At 44.8% G+C, this 19,871-nt stretch overlaps 1 protein-coding gene across 19 annotated transcripts in view; it reads right to left on the reverse strand.

The window, feature by feature from the left end:
* LOC110520061 (bromodomain adjacent to zinc finger domain protein 2B) overlaps positions 1-19,871 on the reverse strand; it is a 98,634-nt gene that overhangs the window by 31,400 nt on the left and 47,363 nt on the right. For 11 of the 19 annotated variants that reach the window (XM_090229685.1, XM_090229683.1, XM_021597065.3 and 8 more), the window contains 12 exons: positions 18,347-18,520; positions 11,817-12,023; positions 10,693-10,854; positions 10,090-10,283; positions 9,683-9,877; positions 8,734-9,354; positions 7,262-7,907; positions 6,767-7,048; positions 5,682-5,742; positions 3,652-3,760; positions 3,309-3,410; positions 2,661-2,874 (listed from right to left, as the gene is read on the reverse strand). In XM_090229685.1, the coding sequence (XP_090085811.1) occupies positions 2,661-2,874; positions 3,309-3,410; positions 3,652-3,760; positions 5,682-5,742; positions 6,767-7,048; positions 7,262-7,907; positions 8,734-9,354; positions 9,683-9,877; positions 10,090-10,283; positions 10,693-10,854; positions 11,817-12,023; positions 18,347-18,518 (2,965 nt within the window). In that variant the 5' untranslated portion in view covers positions 18,519-18,520. Of the gene's footprint in view, positions 1-2,660; positions 2,875-3,308; positions 3,411-3,651; positions 3,761-5,681; positions 5,743-6,766; positions 7,049-7,261; positions 7,908-8,521; positions 8,598-8,733; positions 9,355-9,682; positions 9,878-10,089; positions 10,284-10,692; positions 10,855-11,816; positions 12,024-18,346; positions 18,521-19,871 lie in introns of those variants that run through there. The other 8 variants (XM_090229675.1, XM_090229682.1, XM_090229681.1 and 5 more) reach the window with 2 other exon arrangements.

Consider the following 19,871-nt stretch of genomic DNA (forward strand, 5'->3'; position numbering starts at 1 on the left):
GGACTAAAGCATCCGCCAACTCCTGGACAGTCTGTGGTGCAACGTGGCGTTGGTGGATGGAGCGAGACATGATGTCCCAGATGTGCTCAATTGGATTCAGGTCTGGGGAACGGGCGGGCCAGTCCATAGTATCAATGCCTTCCTCTTGCAGGAACTGCTGACACACTCCAGCCCCATGAGGTCTAGCATTGTCTTGCATTAGGAGGAACCCAGGGCCAACCGCACCAGCATATGGTCTCACAAGGGGTCTGAGGATCTCATCTCGGTACCTAATGGCAGTCAGGCTACCTCTGGCGAGCACATGGAGGGCTGTGCAGCCCCCCAAAGAAATGCCACCCAACACCATGACTGACCCACCGCCAAACCGGTCATGCTGGAGGATGTTGCAGGCAGATTCTGTCACGTCTGTCACATGTGCTCAGTGTGAACCTGCTTTCATCTGTGAAGAGCACAGGGCGCCAGTGGCGAATTTGCCAATCTTGGTGTTCTCTGGCAAATGCCAAACGTCCTGCACGGTGTTGGGCTGTAAGCACAACCCCCACCTGTGGACGTCGGGCCCTCATACCACCCTCATGGAGTCTGTTTCTGACCGTTTGAGCAGACACATGCACATTTGTGGCCTGCTGGAGGTAATTTTGCAGGGCTCTGGCAGTGCTCCTCCTTGCACAAAGGCGGAGGTAGCGGTCCTGCTGCTGGGTTGTTGCCCTCCTACGGCCTCCTCCACGTCTCCTGAGGTACTGGCCTGTCTCCTGGTAGCGCCTCCATGCTCTGGACACTACGCTGACAGACACAGCAAACCTTCTTGCCACAGCTCGCATTGATGTACCATCCTGGATGAGCTGCACTACCTGAGCCACTTGTGTTGGTTGTAGACTCCGTCTCATGCTACCACTAGAGTGAAAGCACCGCCAGCATTCAAAAGTGACCAAAACATCAGCCAGGAAGCATAGGAACTGAGAAGTGGTCTGTGGTCACCACCTGCAGAACCACTCCTTTATTGGGGGTGTCTTGCTAATTGCCTATAAATTCCACCTGTTATCTATTCCATTTGCACAACAGCATGTGAAATTTATTGTCAATCAGTGTTGCTTCCTAAGTGGACAGTTTGATTTCACAGAAGTGTGATTGACTTGGAGTTATTGTGTTGTTTAAGTGTTCCCTTTATTCTTTTGAGCAGTGTATATTTCAAAATTTGAGGTAGGCTATATGATCACACCATTAATAGATCTGCTGTTGTATTATTTGAGGCACAGCTGAGTGAGCATACAGACTTAGGGTCCACCTCTCAACATCCCTTCGCTTTCCCTTTCCTCCACTGACCAAAAAGGTGCACTGTCTTCCAGCTGAAGGCGAAACTCAAGTTGAACCGTATTACTTCTGCCTCATGAACAAATTCATGTTGTTACTCCTACAAACAAGAAAGTGAAACATTCCTTGATATTAAAAAAGACCAAGCTGCTAATAACAACGTAAGCCTATCGATACACTCAATCATTAATGCTGCAGTGCTTTGAAATAGGAAGACCGCGCATTTTAAAATTGTAATACTAAGTGCTGAGTAAGAACTTAAACATGAACTCAGTCATATAAACAGCAGTTATTCATTGCATTTGTTGACAGTCTCTCTCGTCATGGTTTTAAACCTTTTGAAATTTCACAGTATCAATTTTGCTGTAGCTTTCTTTTATGCCTGCTACGTTACTGCAGACGCGGTAATCTAAGCCATCCGATTGGCCAGCGGTAGACCCATAGTGCACTTGATTTTCTCTGTGCCCACCGGAAAGGCAGAGTTTGTACCTTCAGACACATGAAATTGTGAAAAATGGCACCAGTTCGGCTACCTAAGTACTGTTATTGTGAAGTGGAAATGTCTAGGAGCAACAATGGCTCAGCCGCGAAGTGGTAGGCCACACAAGCTCACAGAACGGGACCCGCCGAGTGCTGAAGGGCATAGCGCTAACTACCGAGTTCCAATCTGCCTCTGGAAGCAACATCAGCACAAAGAACTGTTCGTTGGGAGCTTCACGAAATGGGTTTCCATGGCCGAGCAGCCGCACACAAGCCTAAGATCACCATGCACAATGCCAAGCGTCGGATGGAGTGGTGTAAAGCTCGCTGACATTGAACTCTGGAGCAGTGGAAATGTGTTTTCTGGAGTGATGAATCATACTTCACCATCTGGCATTCCGACGGATTAATCATGGTTTGCTGGATGCCAGGAGAACGCTACCTGCCCCAATGCATAGTGCCAACTGTAAAGTTAGGTGGAGGACAAAATGGTTTCGGGCTGTTTTTCATAGTTTAGCCTAGCCCCATTAGTTCCAGTGAAGGGAAATCTTAACACTACAGCATACAATGACATTCTAGACGATTCTGTGCTTCCAACTTTGTGGCAACAGTTTGGGGAAGGCCCTTTCCTGTTTCAGCATGACAATGCCCCCATGCACAAAGCGAGGTCCATACAGAAATGGTTTGTTGAGATCGGTGTGAAAGAACTTGACTGGCATGCACAGAGCCCTGACCTCAACCCCATCGAACACCTTTGGGATGAATTGGAATGCAGACTGCGAGCCAGGCCTAATCGCCCTTCGACGAGCAGGTGTTCACATACTTTTGGTCACTTAGTGTACCCCAGTGATGCTTGCAAGAACTGAACCCACCTTGAGCTTCTAGTTTGCGTAGAAGTTTGGCGTCAGTGGCGCCTGGGAAGTCGGCCTCGCCAACGTTAGGAAGTCGACCCTTACTGCGCCTGGACCGGGGGCCCTCGTCACCTCTCCTCTGGTGTTCAGGCTTAGGGGGATGCCCACGCCTCCCCTCCATGGCCAGGATACGAGGAATCACCTCATCCTCGGTCAACAAGCTCCACTGCAATCCCTTATGAGAGGAGAGCGAGGGACAGACAATTAGAGCATTCCATTTACTTACACTGCAGTATGACTATACTTGATACCGTATAAACAATAACCTCATGACAAAGAAATATGAACGTTAAGCTTAAATACATATATCTATGTAATTGCTGCCTTTAAGTATGAATCAATTAGACATCACTTGTTGTATGTAGAAAAATGCATATTTGTCACTTTTTTTCTATGTACTGAAAGGGCTCCATCTTAAAATAGCGTTTTGGAGTGAACTATCCCTTTAACTATATGCGCCTGGCTTTCATATTACAATACAGCATATAACTTTTCCAGTGAATGTAATAGTAACACAATGATATACAGTACTTTAGTACAGCTACAGTACAGCTACAGAAGACTGCTCTGTGGGAGGGAAAAAACGGTCAATAAAGAGATGACAGTCACCTGCGGTCCTTCTCTGGCTTCATAGAAGTCACCAACCCTTATTTTTGCACTGAAGCTAAAATGATCGCGTGTGATGTCACTTATTCCATTTCTGGACACATACTACAAAGAAGAACATAAATGAGGCCTTGGTGAGACAAAAGATCAGTGTTAAGGCAAAGATTAAGTTAATAACAGAAACCTTATTGGTTTGGGTGTAAACTATGTCTTTCTTGATCAAAATCTGGAGACAATGCAAATCAAATCCCTCATTAACATTAGCTTTAAATCTATTAGGATTCGTAGGAAAGAGATGTAGGGAGAGAGGATGCTAACGCTAGTGACCTGGGAGGTATGACCTTACCTTCATCACGTCGGGGTACTGCCGGAGCTTCTTCCCACACGGGGCGTAATACGCCACGTCTCCCTGCAGACGGCCCGCCACATTACAGATACGAGTCTCTCTCTGCCACCTAGGATGGAGGGAGGTTACAAGTGATTCACATACAGAAGCACAATCCCATTCACACTAAATCGGGCAGAACGACACAGTGCAGTGCCGATATATTCCAGTCATGTATCATTTTGTAATGTTTCAAGCAGTCAAAGTAGAGGAACTATACAAGATGCATTATAAATTGTACTGTATATCAAAGTACATGAGTGGAAACTAAGTTGATTTGTGCTACCTTCTTACACCTTCTTCATTCTTTTACACAACACTTAGTCAGCTAAAATTGTTACATGCTCTTCTCCTAGCTGCCAATCCTTCAGCAGACAGCTAGAGCCTGATGTTGGCGAGGGCAGCTATCTAAATGAGCGGTTTACAGCTGTGTCTTCTGTACTGAGTGGTCTGGCTGCCCTGTGAGCCCTGTAGGAATCAGACTCTCCTGGGATGGACAGCTGCCAAGAGGAACACCGCCCCACACGACACGATTCTGGCCCAAACGGCACCCTATTCCCTACATGGTACACTAACCCATGGGGCTCTGGTCAAAAGTAGTGCACTATACAGGGAATAGGGTAGCATTGGCGACGTAGCCTGGATCTTAAGAGGAGCAGGGGACTGATATAAGGCTTGTCGCCTTGCTTTTCTCTTTGAACCTGCTGATGAGAAACATCTGTGGGAGATGAAAGACACCCTGATCTAAGTGCAGCGTCGCTGGGTTTGTGGTGGGTGGCGGGACGGAGCTGCTAATGTTGCGCGTCTGTGTTGAGACTGGATGTGGTTAACCCCTGACCATCACTGCTGCAGTGCCTCATTTCCTGGCCACTTGCTTACTGTCAGGCCTGGGCTTTGGAGGGGCCCACTGAGGGAAGGCGGGATGGATGGTGAGTGGTAGGGAGGGATAGAGAAAAGGGATGAAGGATAGAGGGAAAGAGAGAGGGACAAGGGAGGGAAAGGGGAAAGTTTGAGGAAGGGAGAGTTTAGGGGAGGAGGGGTAGCGGGAGGGAAGGATGAAGGGAGGATGGATGAAGGGAGGGAAGGAGCGATGTTGTGTTGTTTACTCTTTTTTTCGTCTAGCCACTGTTGTTGACGATGTATCATCACCGCTCTGGAAAAAGGAACCTCACTGATTGGGATGTATACACTATGATTTGGCTCATTTAAGACCCTTTTAGTCAGTCATACCACCCATGTTGTTTGAGGGAAAGAGGAAATCGCCACAACATCATATTATAGTACTTTTTTTTTTACATTTATTTTTTACAATAAATGCACTATGCATTATGTGTGTTGAATGCTGTAACACAGAATACAACAATTAATAAAAGTCCCAGGATGGTAGTGACTGCTTATCACTTTTTAACCATCATTTATTCACATTACTTTAATAAAATATTTATTTTCTGACTATTATTTCATTCCAAGTCATCATCTCATCAGAGCTGCTGCATATGCTGTCTGAGAAAATCACTATTTTAGAAGGTCTTCAAATTAAATAAGACATACTTTTATGACTGCTGAATACCACCTATCAATCATGTAGATCATGTATTTTCAGACTCGAAGCAACTGCTTTCTAGCCATCTCGACTTTGCTTGTGCTCTTCACACAGATTGGACAAGTTTAAGTGGGCGCACAATGGATTACAGTCATTGTAGTTAATTACCAAGTGTTCTGTGCTAAACTATGTAAAATATTGGCCTGTTGGAAACCACAACATCACACAGTTCAGGCTTGATGTGATTATCTCTACAGAAGCTGCACAAATCAAGCTCACAGAAAAAACCCAGAACGAAATGGAATTCAAATAATTGAACCGAAGTCGGTCAATTAGTTGTTTAAAAACCCCAAAATAACTGACATTTCGGTTAATCACTCAGCACTAACAGTGGGTGACCAGTGACATTCTGAGTGGTGTATATATGTATATACGGTGTATATCTTACCCAAACTCTAGAGGTGTCCGCAGCTTTCTCTCATCTGTCACTCTCCTTCTCTTCCCTGTTCCTGGGATAAAGAGGGGACTCTTTACAACAGTCTGACAGATCCACTGTGACCTGAGCAAATGCAGAAACCTTGTCGTGTTGGCCAGAGGTGCCCTTAGTCTAAAATAAGAAACACCTACGTCAATTCAGTTGCCTAGGGGGAAACAATGGCTTGAAAACTCCACCCACCAGACAGGGTACCTTTAAGAACATTTCAGCCTGTTACGTTCAGGTGTTTTATTCAAAGAAACATGCAAAACATTGGGTCCTTTTAACCACTGTTGCTTTTAGAAATGACACATCAACGCAGGGTTAGCAATACAGCACCTTGTCAAATCGACCATGTCAAAGCCGATATCAAGGAATAGAGCTAAGAATGATTATATGGGAGTGGAACTACAACAATAAAAAGATTCCAACATGCAGCTATTAGGAAAGAGAGACTCGGACTGCAGTAATCATGGAGGTCTGAGCCAGCCAAGTGCTTCAGCTGCTAAACGGTTAAACATGTGCCAGCCAGGGTAATCAAAAGACTCAAAGGGCCTGCTCTGAGTCATCAAAACAATGACACAAACACTTTGACCAGAGACATGATTTTGCATTGAGAGACACCCTGAACAATGTTTTCCTGCTGGATCTTTTTTTTTTTTTAAGCATGCGTTGTTTCCCCTGGATTGGACTGGGTGATCAGACTAAGCATTTGGAGAAGGAGAGGACTGGACTTCCAACCAACAGCCTCAAGGTCCACGACCAAATAGCACTATATTGGGAATAGAGTGCCAATTGGGATGCAGGCCATGAGAGTAGCACACTGGTTTGAGCAGGGCTCTCCAACCCTGTTCCTGAAGAGATACCGCCCTGTAAGTTTTTCTCTCCAACCCTAATCTAACGCACCTGATTCTAATAATTAGCTAGTTGATAAGTTGCATCAGGTTAGTTACAACTGGGGTTGGAGCAAAAACCTACAGGAGGGTAGGTCTCCAGGAACAGGGTTGGAGGGCCACAGGTTAGAGAGCAAAGATGAGCTGAGAGAGTTCCATTGGTACCTGGTGGAGTGGAGCAGAGAGTATATGAGGAAGAGGGGGTGCTGTGGTAGACCAAGGCCCCAGAGCTGGTCACCATGGCTGGGGTGGGCAGGCCACCGGATGCCTTGATGACCTGGAGGTTGAGAGGGGAGCAGCTGGCTGAGAGGCTGGAGGAGGTGGTGTCGAGTAGAGAAGAGGAGCCTTTGGCACGCTTCAGAGGGGTCCTATCTGCCTCCGTGTCCGTGGTGGTCTCGTCGCGGTCCTTCACGTCGTCCGAGTCGCTCTCCAGATTACTCTCAGACTCTGCAGGGGAGACCAGTGGGAGTGGAGGACTTGATAAGTCATTCTCCAATTAACATTCAGTTCACATTCAACCACACTGATAATCACAGGCCTCTTGAAGGAACCTCTTTAAAGTATCTGCTGAATCTGTACCTAAAGTGGCTCTGAAGCACTTAAACCAGACGTAAGAGCTGTTCCAGAAGTGCATGACATTAACGTGCTGAGCTGACTAACCTGATAGGCTGTCATCAGAATCCTCCTCGTCGTCGTTGTCATCATGTTCATCATCCTCATCCTCTACGGAATCGTCGGAGTCCTTGCTGCTGGGGATGTCAGACTCTGTGCCCCGGAACAGCTCCACCTGGGACTGCACCAGGTGGGTCTGGGACTGGGAGATGCCCTTCCCTGTGTGGAGAGCCTTTTGCTGGGCCTTGCTCTTCCCAGCTCTGTGGGCCAGGCCCGGTGAGGTAGAGGCCCAGCCTAGGGCTCCAGAGCTTTGCTCCTTATGCCCAGTGCTCAGGTTGACAGGCATAGAGAAGGGTGGGCTGGTGGCAGCCAGGAGAGAATTGTTGATGGTGCTCCTGTTCTGACTGCTGCTGCGAGGCTTGGTGATGAGGGCCAGGGGGGCATCCTGCACAATGCTGTGGATCACCCCTTTGGGGTGGGCGCCCAGGAGGGAGGAGGCCAGGAACAGGTTGGAGTGGTTGGTGTGTGGAGAAGGGAGCCTGAGACTGCTCGGGGTCTCTGGAGACAGTTTGGGCGGTGCTAATGAGGAGGGCGATGAGGCGGCCATTTTCTTTTTCTTCAGGCTCTTGAACCGATCCTGATGCATCACTGGCAGAGGGAAGGCCTGTTTGAAGTGCTCCTGGGAGACGAAGGGCTTAAGGAGAGAAGGAAGAGGGGAAAAAGAGAATGGAAGTAATTATACGAGCTGTCAGTCATTTGCATTACTGCAGATTGTGAAAGGAAAACATAATAAGGAATGCACTTGTAATTGCTCAGTGAGAATGACAATGAGGAAGCGGGTCTCTCCCATTAAAGTATATTAAAACGAGTCCGTGTCGAACACGGTATACAAAGAATAAAAAGCTGTTCGGCACAGTCCCTGCCAATTTTTTATGTTTAGTGCCGTATTCTAGGCTTAGCAATCAACTTTCTTTTTTGAGATACCTCTAAACTCCGTCAGTACTCAAATCCTGTTCCAAAGGTCTTGTTATAGATTGACCTGCTATCACCACTGTTCAGATTAACAATAATAATTTAATCCTTGGAAAAAGACAGATTTTTTCCCCCTTTTGATAACAATGGGATAGCAACGGGCTTCCTAAAGCATTACTGAGTTAATTGCGTGTCAGCTTTTGTGAAGTATTTCCAATAAAGCTAACTAACTGCATTGTCACTTTAGGTCGTGTACAGGGAGGGCCGTCATGAAACGTAATCAAACTGCTGATAACAGTGCTTAGACGTTTCATTTTCTGTAGAGAGGAAGCTGACCTTTTCAAATCTGCAAATCAGAAACAATGATAGTCAAGAAGAAATGGGAGATACTAAATATCCATATCCTCTCTGTGAAAAAAAAAAAGAACGTTATCAATATTGCTTTGGAGAAAGACTTCAATCGAATAGTCTTATTTTAATAAGTGGAAAACACACCATTACACACAAAACAATGAAAATGCAAATAATTTGCATACAGCAAGACTCACCTGTTTCAATTTAAAGTTGTTGATGTGTAACAAGGTTTTATCCAGGAAGTTTCTGCTCCCCAACTTCATACGGTCAGACAGGGGTTTGGGGGAGCCTGTCCGAGATTTGGGTTTGTGTGAGGGCGAAAGGGTGGGTGGTTTGGGGGACGAAGACAGAGAGAGAGGCTTGGGTGAGGAGGAGAGAGACAAGGGCTTCGGAGAGGAGCAGAGGGAGACGGGCTTGGGAGATGAAGAGAGAGAGTTTGGTTTAGGTGAAGAAGAAAGAGAAAAGGGTTTGGGTGAGGAAGAGAGAGAGAAGGGCCTGGTGGGTTGAGGAGACGATGAGGCCTCCCTGCGTGGTTTGACCAGAGCCAAGGGTTTAGTACTGGCCAGCCCCGTAGCCTGGATCACACTGGTGTGCTGCTTGAGTTCTTCCTCCCTGTTCCTGGAGCTCTGGAAGACAAGGGATGTGGACTGGGACAGCGCTGGGGGCTGGGGTGAGGGTTTGAGCGGGTAGTGGAGGAAATGGAGAAAGGTCTCATCTGGATGTTTCTGAAGCAGACCACTCCGGCTGTCCCGAGCCTTCTCGCCTTCAGCAGCATGGGGTCTCTTCTTGCTGATGGCAGTGCTCTGTGTCAGGCTCTGAGAGAGAGAGAGAAGAGGAGGGGGAGGACAGTTTCATGTCAGCTCTGACTCAACCCAGCCCACGATGGCAGCCCTGTCGGGCAACGCGGTCAGGCCCCCAGCGTGCCACCCACCAGCGGAGCTGCCCTTGACATTTAACTGAGATTAACAGTCATAGAGAGCGTCACAGTGTGCTTGGAACAAAGCGGAAAGTATAACATTTTCGAAAGACAAACCATACAGACATGTCATGTTGAAATAGTGTATGCATGAGTCCAGATATATGGCTACCGAGTTCTAACAATCCAACAGGGACAGTTCGACTGGACAAGCGCCTGAAGTACACCTTAATCGTCCTCTTTACACGGCTCTCCTTCTCCGAGTCAGAATCGTCGCTGTCGTTGCTCTGATCGTCGTCGTCATCCTCCTCGTCTAGGTCGTCTGAGTCACTGCTGTTCACCCCGTCGCTGGAGATATCCGAGGAAGAACCTGATTCGCTGTCACTGTTGCTGGACGCCTCCACTGGTTTCTTGCTGAGTTTCTATAACAGAGAACAGTGACGGAGTCATTCCGGCCTGTACGGTAACTGAATACCATTGCAAAACAGCACACATCTCAGATGTCAATGCTTGTCTAGATCGCAGCCGCCCTTGCAGGACACTAACGTTGCCAGATATGTTTACCACCAACTAGTCCTTTTTGGACTTGTTTTTCCTGGGTAAGCCCTAATATTAGTTGCCAGATCCTACTAACCTTCTCTTTAGTTTTCTGAACGCTCTTCTCCTTCACTTGGGTCCCATCCTGGTGGCTCTTGCGGCTTCTGACGCTTCCGTTGGTGGCTTTCTGTTTCTCCGTGTTCCCCTGTGTTGAGAACGTAGCGGCGGTTGTGCTGAAGCTGCTCCCAGACACAGTGGAGATCCTGCTGCCATTCACAGCGCCATTCACTCCTTTGACCATGAGGAAACAGACACCACAACTATCAAATCAGGAACGACCACTTCTATACAGTGATTATGAAAAGGAAAATAAGGTGGAAGACGGGCGAGTTCTCTAAAATGATGACTTATCAGAAATTGCCAAAGCACTTACTATTGGAAAAAATCTAATTACATTAGCAAAAGGATCTCCAGGTTAACATATTCACTGGTGAGACACCCGGCACCTGCTTACAAACTGATTTATGCATTAACATGGTCTTCCTATTGCCTCCAGGGTCAATTAAACATATTTGATATTGTACCTGTGCCCATAAGGACATCATTCTCTTTTATGCAGAAAAGTTCCTTGCTTCATTAAATTGTTTGCAGAGTAGGGAAAACATCTGGCAAGAGAGAAAGTGTGTGTGTGTCTGCCTACCTTTGGCTGTGGCTCGTCCATTCTTGCTGGGGATGCGGGCCTGGAAGGGGCTGAGGTCGTTGCTCTGCTGGAGTTGGGGTAGGAACATGGGCGGCAGCCCCAGGAGATGGGGAAAGAAGGCTGCAGCTCCCCGCCCCTGAGCCTCAGCTGCCCGCCACCATTCTTGGGTGTGGAGGGAGAGGAGAGAGAATGCATGAGAATCCATGCCAGGCTGATTTCACTGTTATTCGAGTCGTGTTTAATGCATCTCAGTGATGACACACTGTTTCAGACAGCCAGGGTTTACGGCTGTTCAACCTTTCTGTTTCTCTTTGAACAGATCTCAGCAGATGACCAGTGCATTCCACAGACTCACTGATTTCAGCCCATTTAATTGTAAACATGTTGAGAATTGTAAATCCCAGAGGATAGACGTAGCTCCACATTTGAGCCTCATTCATGCTGGATATTTCACAGCTGCAAAAACAGTCTCACGGGGACTTTCTCTTTCCCTTTAAAATGGCAAAAGAAATTCAAAATGGAGCCCTTTGTGCTTGATGAAGTTGAACATACTCCTGATTCATTTGTGATTCCAGACTTATACAACAACAAAAAATCATATTCACAAGCTCTGGAAACTGTATACAGTTCCTGGTTGCTAACCAACACCATTTTCCTCTGAGTGTGACAGAAAAAAATTTATGTAACAAAACATTTAGCTTGAAAAGTGTGATAGGTCCAATGTTTTTCTCAGAGGTCAAGGTGGTGGTGTGAACCATCCCAATCTATAAAAGTAATGTCCTGAATGCTGCCTATTGAACTGATGTGACGATACCATAAAGGCTAATAAGCACACATTCTGGGAACTCTCAGAAGGCGGAATGAACTAATCAAATGACTGTGTCCCAAACGGACACCGATATTCCCTTAATTGTGCACTACTTTTGACCAAAGCCTTATGGACCCTGAGCAAAAGTAGTACATTATGGTCTGCTCCAAAGTAGCGCACTATATAGGGAATAGGGTGCACGTCTGTTATTCACTGTCAGATACTGATACATTTCTAGTTTGTACTATTCATTATTAGACATAAACTAATGATAGTGCATATATTTTAGAATGGATTCTAGTCAAGGCCCTCCTACCTGGAAAAGCTGCCATACCTGGAAAGGCACCTAGCTGGGAGTGAGCAGCCAAGGCAGCAGACATCCCCAGGGAGCCCAGGCCTCCAAACTCTGAGCGCCCTGAGCTGGTAGTGTACAGACCAAATGCTGGGTGGTTGACGATGGGAAAGGCACTTGAGACCGTAGACATGTTGAGATGTTGATCGCCCGCCGCCCGGAACAAGTGTCCTGGAAAAGGGAGGCGGGATAACGGCATAATGAAGCATCTGTATGAATTTAGTTACATAATCTATGTAGCTAAAATACCACAGCTAAATAATTCATCCGTATGACTGTTAATGTTTAATATCGCAATAAAGTGTCCTTAAGGATCTGTTACAACATCCTCTGGATGGGAAGAGATCATGTTTTATGCATTATCAATAAAGACGCTGGTTAGTGGGTGTAAAGGAAAAAGACTCCACGGATTCTGCTTGATCTGTTCAAACATGCTTTTGCAAATATGAGACATGGTTGTGGGAGGCTGTTGGGATTGTATTCAGAGGGAGATCATCATGCATGTTTAAAGTGCCTGGTGCTGTTGCTCGTGTTTGAATACGATTATAAAATTGCAATATCAACAAAATGGCCTCTAACATTTTGCATAATCATTTTCCTAAATAAAAGTCAACCTGAATTTGGTTAGGTGGGGGGGGGGGATACAATATATTTACAAGGATGTTCATTTCATGTTTTGCTTTTTTCCTGTATGTTGGAATTTGTGCAGGACATTTGAACAGCTGATAATGCAATCCCAAGATTCCTCCTCTTGCACCTGATAGATGCAACTAACAGATCACTCCTGGTTCACCGAGATATTGTAGGCAATGTTCCCTCTAATTTTTTGGGGCACTGAACAAATTTTAGGTCTTGTGAGCGGAAACCTGAACATTATGTGAATTTTGTGCAACTTCAGGGACACGTTTACAGTAAACACTGAGGCTGTACTCTTATAGGTTTTAGACAGTAGCCAAGCGGCTATTTGATCATAATGTAGGCCTACCACCAAAACCAGTAGAGCAAATCCCATAAAACGTTCACATGGAAATAGCTTTTGATTACAATAGCCTATGTGTGGTGTTCAATACAGGCCTACACTGCATGAGACTTTTAAAAACATTTTTACATTATGAAGGGCTTGACATTAATGAATGATTTGGTACTTGGTCTGTAACACCATGGGCTAGTTGACTGTAAATAACATTGTATTGTCTTGTATGATGCAAGAAAGCACTTTACAAAATAAAATGCATTATTATTACTACCATACAGAGAATTAGACCATGTAGGCTACCGCTCTGCGTACTGGCTTATTTGTCAAAAAGACTCCAGCCACCCTAGTCATAGACTGTTCTTTCTGCTACCGCACGGCAAGTGGTACCGGAGCGCTAAGTCTAGGTCCAAGAGGCTTCTAAACAGCTTCTACCCTCAAGCCAAAAGACTCCTGAACATCTAATCAAATGGCTACCTGGACTATTTGCATTGCCCCCCCTTTTACGCTGCTGCTACGCTCTGTTATCTATGCATAGTCACTGTAAAAACATAGTACCACCTGTAAAAAGCCTCAATATTGTTATTTTACTGCTGCTCTTTAATTTCTCTATTTTTTTGTTGGTTAAGGGCTTGTAATTAAGCATTTTACTGTAATGTATACCTGTTGTATTCGTGCATGTGACAAATATATTTTGTTTTTAAATCTGATTTATTTGCATATTCAAGCCGCTCTCAAAATACAACACTGCCCCTTTAATTAAGACAATTAGCTGACTGGCATTTCAAAGACAGCTCTTGTCGGAAGCAGTAACTCCCCATTGCTGAACTATACTTATCTATAACTGGGATAATAACTCGCTAACTGCGCACTGAGCTGAACTGATCTGAAAAGCGGATTCACTCGAGGGTGATTGAATGACCGCTCCAATAGAATTCTACTCCGTTGCACTCTGGCTACAACAAAATCACAGACTCAATCTTACAAAGTTAGATCTGTTTTGTTGCATTGAAAAGGGGCTGATATGTTGATTTAAAAACTAATGGGACGAATTCGGTGAAGTACAATCTCGTGTATCTGCGCAGCATGGAATTTATTCTGCGCCACAGTCCTGGAGGAAGTGTGCGGTTTAGAAGGAATTTTATTTAACTAGGCAAGTAAGTTAAGAACATATTCTTATTTACAATGACAGCCTACCCCGGCCAAACCCAGGTGACGCTGGGCCAATTGTGCGTCGCCCTATGGGACTCCCAATCACGGCCGGATGTGATACAAGCCTGGATTCGAACCAGGGAGGGCCGTGTCCAAATACCATACAAGCGTACTAAATTGTATGCCAACAAATTATGTTTTATAGCATGAATGATTTTCTTGTTATTTTTATGAATTAATGAATTGTTATTTTCGTGTCAAATGGACAATAGGCAACCCATCCCTTATGGGATTAATTGACACAAACAAACTTTACAATAATTCACTGTGGTAATTCCATGATAATTCTTCCGGTGTTCTCTGCATTGCGCATCGCATAAAGGGTGAAAAAAATATTCAAGCTAAAAATACATAATAGTAAATAATAAGGTTACCCAAACAGTAATTATATCCCTAGTATGTGAAATAACAAAAATAGTACTCAATGCATCATCTGAATTGGTGTCGAATTCCCCATTTGTTCGTTCTGGTACATCGAGTCAATTTGATTATCAGCTGTTGTCAAACACGTGAGTTTGAAAAGACAAGTGAATTCTTGTAGCTCAAATGCTGAAATGAGTATGCAGTTTAAGTATGTAGTACACTAGTATGGGTATATAGACACAACCATTGTTTCTCTCTGATCACTACTTCCCAGGACTCCTGGGAAATCAGTGGCAATTGTTACCGAGTGGATAATCTTGGTTAACCCAGAACTAAAACCTTGTGTAATTTCGTCAGTCGCTCAATTTGGTTTGGGGGGGGGGGTCGAAATTGAGATTGGTTTGGCGAAGGCGTCAACCCTCGCCAAAGCAATCTTATAGCTTGGACGTAGAAGCTGTTCAGGGTCCTGTTGGTTCCAGACTGTGGTGCATCCATACTGCTTGCCGTGCGGTAGCCGAGAGAAGTTTGTGACTTCGGTGGCTGGAGTCTGACAATTTGTAGGGCCTTCCTCTGACGCCCCAGGTATAGAGGTCCTGGATGGCAGGGAGCTCGGCCCCAGTGATTTACTCGGCTGTACACACTACCCTCTGTAGTTCCTTGTGGTCGGACGCCAAACAGTTCCCATACCAAGCGGTGATTCAGCCAGTCAAGATGCTTTCAATGGTGCAGCTGTAGAACTTTGAGGATCTGAGTGCCCAAATATTTTCAGCCTCGAGGGGAAAGAGGCATTATCGTTCCTTCTTCACGACTGTGTTGATGTGTGTGGACCATGATAGTTCCTTAGTGATGTGGACACCGAGGAACTTGAATCCCCCGACTAGTTCCATAAAAGCCCGGTCGATGAGGATAGGGATGTGCTCGGCACTCAGTTTCCTGCAGTCCACAATCAGCTCCTTTGTCTTGCTGATGTTGAGGGAGAGGTTGTTGTCCTGGCAACACACTGCCAGGTCTCTGACCTCTCTGTAGGCTGTTTCATCACGTCAGTGATCAGGCTTACCACCGTTGTGTCGTCTGCAAACTTAATCATGGTGTTGGAGTCGTGCGTAGCCACTCGGTCATGGGTGAACAGGGAGTACAGGAGGAGACTAAGCACGCACCCCTGAGGGGCCCCCATGTTGAGGGTCAGCGTGGAGGATGTGTTTTTACTTACCCTCAACACCTGGGGGCGGCCCATCAGGAAGTCCAGGATCCTGTTGTAGAAAGAGGTGTATAAATCACGGGGTCCTTAGCTTAGTGATGAGCTTGGAGGGCACAATGGTGTTGAACGCTGAGCTGTTGTCAATGAACAGCATTCTCACATAGGTGTTCCTTTTGTCCTGGTGGGAAAGGGCAGTGTGGAGTGCAATAGAGATCGTGTCATCTGCGGATCTGTCGGGGCGGTATGCAAATTGGAGTGGGCCCAGGGTATCTAGGATGATGATGTGACCAGCCTTTCAAAGCATTTCATGGCTACAGATGTGAGTGCTATGGGGCGACAGACATTTAAAACAGGTTACATTGGCGTTCTTGGGCACAGTGCTATGGTGGTCTGCTTGAAACATGTACTGTAGGTATTACAGACTGGGTCAAAATGTGAAAACACTTGCCAGTTCATGCTCTGAGTAAGCATCCTGTTAATCCATCTGGCCCTGCGGCCTTGTGAATGTTAAAGGTCTTACTCACATCGGCTACAGAGAGAGCGATCTCACAGTAGTCTGGAACAGCTAGTGCACTCATGCATAGTTCAGTGTTGCTATCCTCATCTGTGGAAGCGAAGCAGTTTAAGCAACACCTTCACCCAATCCTGATAAGTCGAACTAACCAGTGACAAAAATCCAAGTCCCGGAACTAATATTGCTCGTTATCTCATGCATCCTATAGCATGCCGACATATCTACAGTACTAGTTATATTTAGGTAGTCTGTCCACAAGAGATTGCGTGGACTGGCCTAGGTAAATAAAACTATTTAATTATTTAAATATTCCCAACTGTCTATGTCCGTGTTGGCAAGACAAGCCCTGCATGTTGTCCTCTCTCACAGTCAGATAGACTAGAGTACTGAAGGACCACATTTAAATGGAAACTCAATTAGCAGCATAGACGTGCACAGAAGCTTGCACCTGCTGTTCTAACAGGCCATGTGCCAGCCAGGTGATTGGCATAATTCAAAAAGATGACGGAACACATTTCCTCATAAAATTACTAAATCCCCCAAATAAATGAAACTTGTCAGCTTTCATTCTACAATCTAATTTCAAGTCAATGTATAATATGTTTATAAGGAACATTTATGGTTTGTGACTGGTCTATAAACCCACCCTGTGCACTAGCTCTTCCAAGCAGCTTGCTTACAATTTACAGCCTTCCCATTTGATTTCAGCCTTCCCATTTTCAATAAAAAAAAAAAATAATAATAATAATAATAATAATTTAAAAAAATAATAATTTAAACACACAAACCAAGCACTTTTTATACAATAATGCAAATAAGTGTGTTATGCTGTAAATGGTAACTATAAAAGGATAATGTCAGGTCTAGATTATCTGCATGTAATTCCTATAATTCCCTGACATCTTGGTATTGTTAGAGAGAAACTGATGTAGGCCTAAATTATGTGGAGAGAAGTTAGTTAGGCCTACACAAGTTTGCCATGAAAATAAAATATGGAGTTTCATGCTTGTCAGTTCAAATCAACCAACGTTTACTTTTTAATTGCATCTGTGACAGCAAAAGATCTATCAATTACTTATCTTATCATCCATTTCACTTCCATATAAAAATGAGCACTTTTCATTTCAGATTTCAATCAAGTCCTTTCGGTTGAACAATGTATGAGCTTAAAGAAAATTTTCCAATCCATAATCGATTCAAAGCACTGTGAAATTAACGTTTTTTCCCCCCATTTCAACCTAAAAAGGTTAGTGATATCCAAAACCGATTGAGAATTAGTATCTGAAAATTGCCTTATAAAGTGCTTTCGCAAACATGAAAAGTACTGCGTGAGACAAGTATGTCATGAATTAATACCACAAGTAAAGCATGCAAGTGTAATTAAATCACTTAGATAGAGCGTGACCAACACAGGAGATGTAATATCTTTACTTTGCTTACCACCAGCGGGGATGAGAAATCTCTTAAAATAACCAAATGTGTTTTATTCTCATAAACGCTATGGTGACTTCAGAGGTGCTGTGCTTTCTGCATTTAATTCCAGCTCTCTGTCCAAAATAGCTTATCTGGAGAAATCTCGGAGCGTGTTTGGTTGGTGTGTAGGGGGATAAAAATGTATAATGTACGAGCAAAATGTCTAATGGCTTCTTTTTATTGTAACAGCATTAATTAATATTTTTTTTGTATTTCTTATCATGAAAGAAAAAGGGAGTAAAACCACAAATCACAGTTGATAAATGTGCATGTTATTTTCTGGTCAGGGCAATCTGCTGCTCGCCACATCACCGCTGCTCGCGCCACATAATAGCTTCGGACACAATTAGTATTCAGAGAAAACAGGATGTTTGAGGCAGCGGAGGCCACAGCACTCGATTTGGCTGACAGACCTGTCAAATCACAACGGGCTAAACTGGTGCTAAAGGTTGTCAAGAAACATCAGAGCGGGTGTGCGACGTCTTACACAGAGGATTTTTCATTGCTGGTGTCGATTAATGCTAAAGCTTTTTCATTTCTCCACAAACTGTCAGGAAATAAAGTGTGAGAAGACGGTGCTTTCTTCATCTTACTGAAACCTCATAATTAACACTCAAGAATGCTATTTTCTTGTTTAATTTGCAGTTGGAGAATAATGAAATATGATGAGTTAGAGGTGAATATAGCCCATGTATTCGCATGTAACGTAATTGATCTGTGTGTGTGTGTGTGTGTGTGTGTGTGTGTGTGTGTTTACGTACCACAGGTGGTGAGAGGGGAGCCCAGAGCGGCGTGGCTGGGGGTGACGCTGCACTTGGAGGAGGGTGTCTTGGCCGAGGCAGGTGAGGAGCCGACGGAGGAGACCGCGGACGTGGTGATATGCAGGGAGGACGGGGCTGACGATGGAGAGGCCAGCCGCTCTCCAGACTCCATATCTGTCAAACACAATCCAATCAACACACCTACAAAAGGCAGGGGAAGAAAAGAGGTGGAAAAAACCCAACCCCACCCCACTGAGCCTCACCCCCTCTCACATGTTAATTACCCCCTCAACAATATCTCCGGTTAGTTAAGGCCACTGGCCAGAGAATCTCACAGAGAGCTTTCACGGAGGCAACAGGGAAAGTAAGGAGAAGTATTTGATCACATATTATGGACACACACACACAGAGACAGACAAAAGACCCTCTTGGGTATACAGGAGTGTTTTATATTAGATGTAAAACTGGTGCCACTCAAGACTTGCGTTGCTAATGAGAATATTAGCGCTTTAACGTGGACAGTTTTCACAGGAATCATTGAAATCATTCCCAGCTTACAATGCAGCAGATGTTCCTCTTAAAATGTACAGTTAAAACACTAATGGTGACTCGATGGGTAGATGTGCAGAGAGCTATCACTAAGCCATCTCTCTGTTGACACAGACCACAGTAGCTCTGCCCATCATCCAAATGAAGACACAGACAGGCTGATTCTTTAGTAGTCTCGTGATTTCATCACCCCCTAAATCTCCCAGCTTTTCCATGATTTATGCCACTTCCCTTTGTTGTGTTTCACAAAAGACCACATCTGAAAAGCCCCTTTAACAAGTGTTTAACAGCCCTGGCATCTTTGTTATTGTATCATTAGACATAAACTATTTCTAAATCTCCCCGGTGACTGTCCTCTGCAGCGGAGGCAGCTAGGCCTGCTGGTGATTACATCTGGGAGACAAAGCTATCCGCTGAATATTAAGTAACGTCCCTCCTCGCCCACCGACAACACTTACGAGACGACGCAAATGACATGAAAGCTGCAGCCGTCCGCCACTGAAAGGCCATGCTGCAGTGTGTGTGTATAGGTGTCCATAGATGAATCAAAACCCTTCTAATTTATACTTAATAATTACAACAGTACTCTTTAAAAAGCTATCATCATAAAGAAACTATCTAGCCTATTCTTTACGGGAGGATCATTTATTCTCAATTGCATGAAGATTGAACGAACCAACAAATATAGCCTAGATTTAATATAAGGTAGGCTAAATAACCCAAATCAAATATGAAATGATCCTACATTATATACTAAGATTAGATTTAAATGGAAGTCCAGTCTGACTCACATGTCACTCACACACACACACACACACACACACACACACACACACACTTTAATATTTCCTTGATGTCTGCCCACTTCTCTATTCTATTGTGAAATGTTGCAGAAATGATTTCCTCTTGGGCAATTCATTTCTGCTGCACAAGACAACGGACGTGTCTCTCTGGGGCGCCTCTCCGTCTATAACAG

Source organism: Oncorhynchus mykiss, chromosome 3 (genome assembly GCF_057628025.1).
Source record: "Oncorhynchus mykiss isolate SJ-2025 chromosome 3, ASM5762802v1, whole genome shotgun sequence".
In the NCBI taxonomy this organism is placed as follows: Eukaryota; Metazoa; Chordata; class Actinopteri; order Salmoniformes; family Salmonidae; genus Oncorhynchus; species Oncorhynchus mykiss.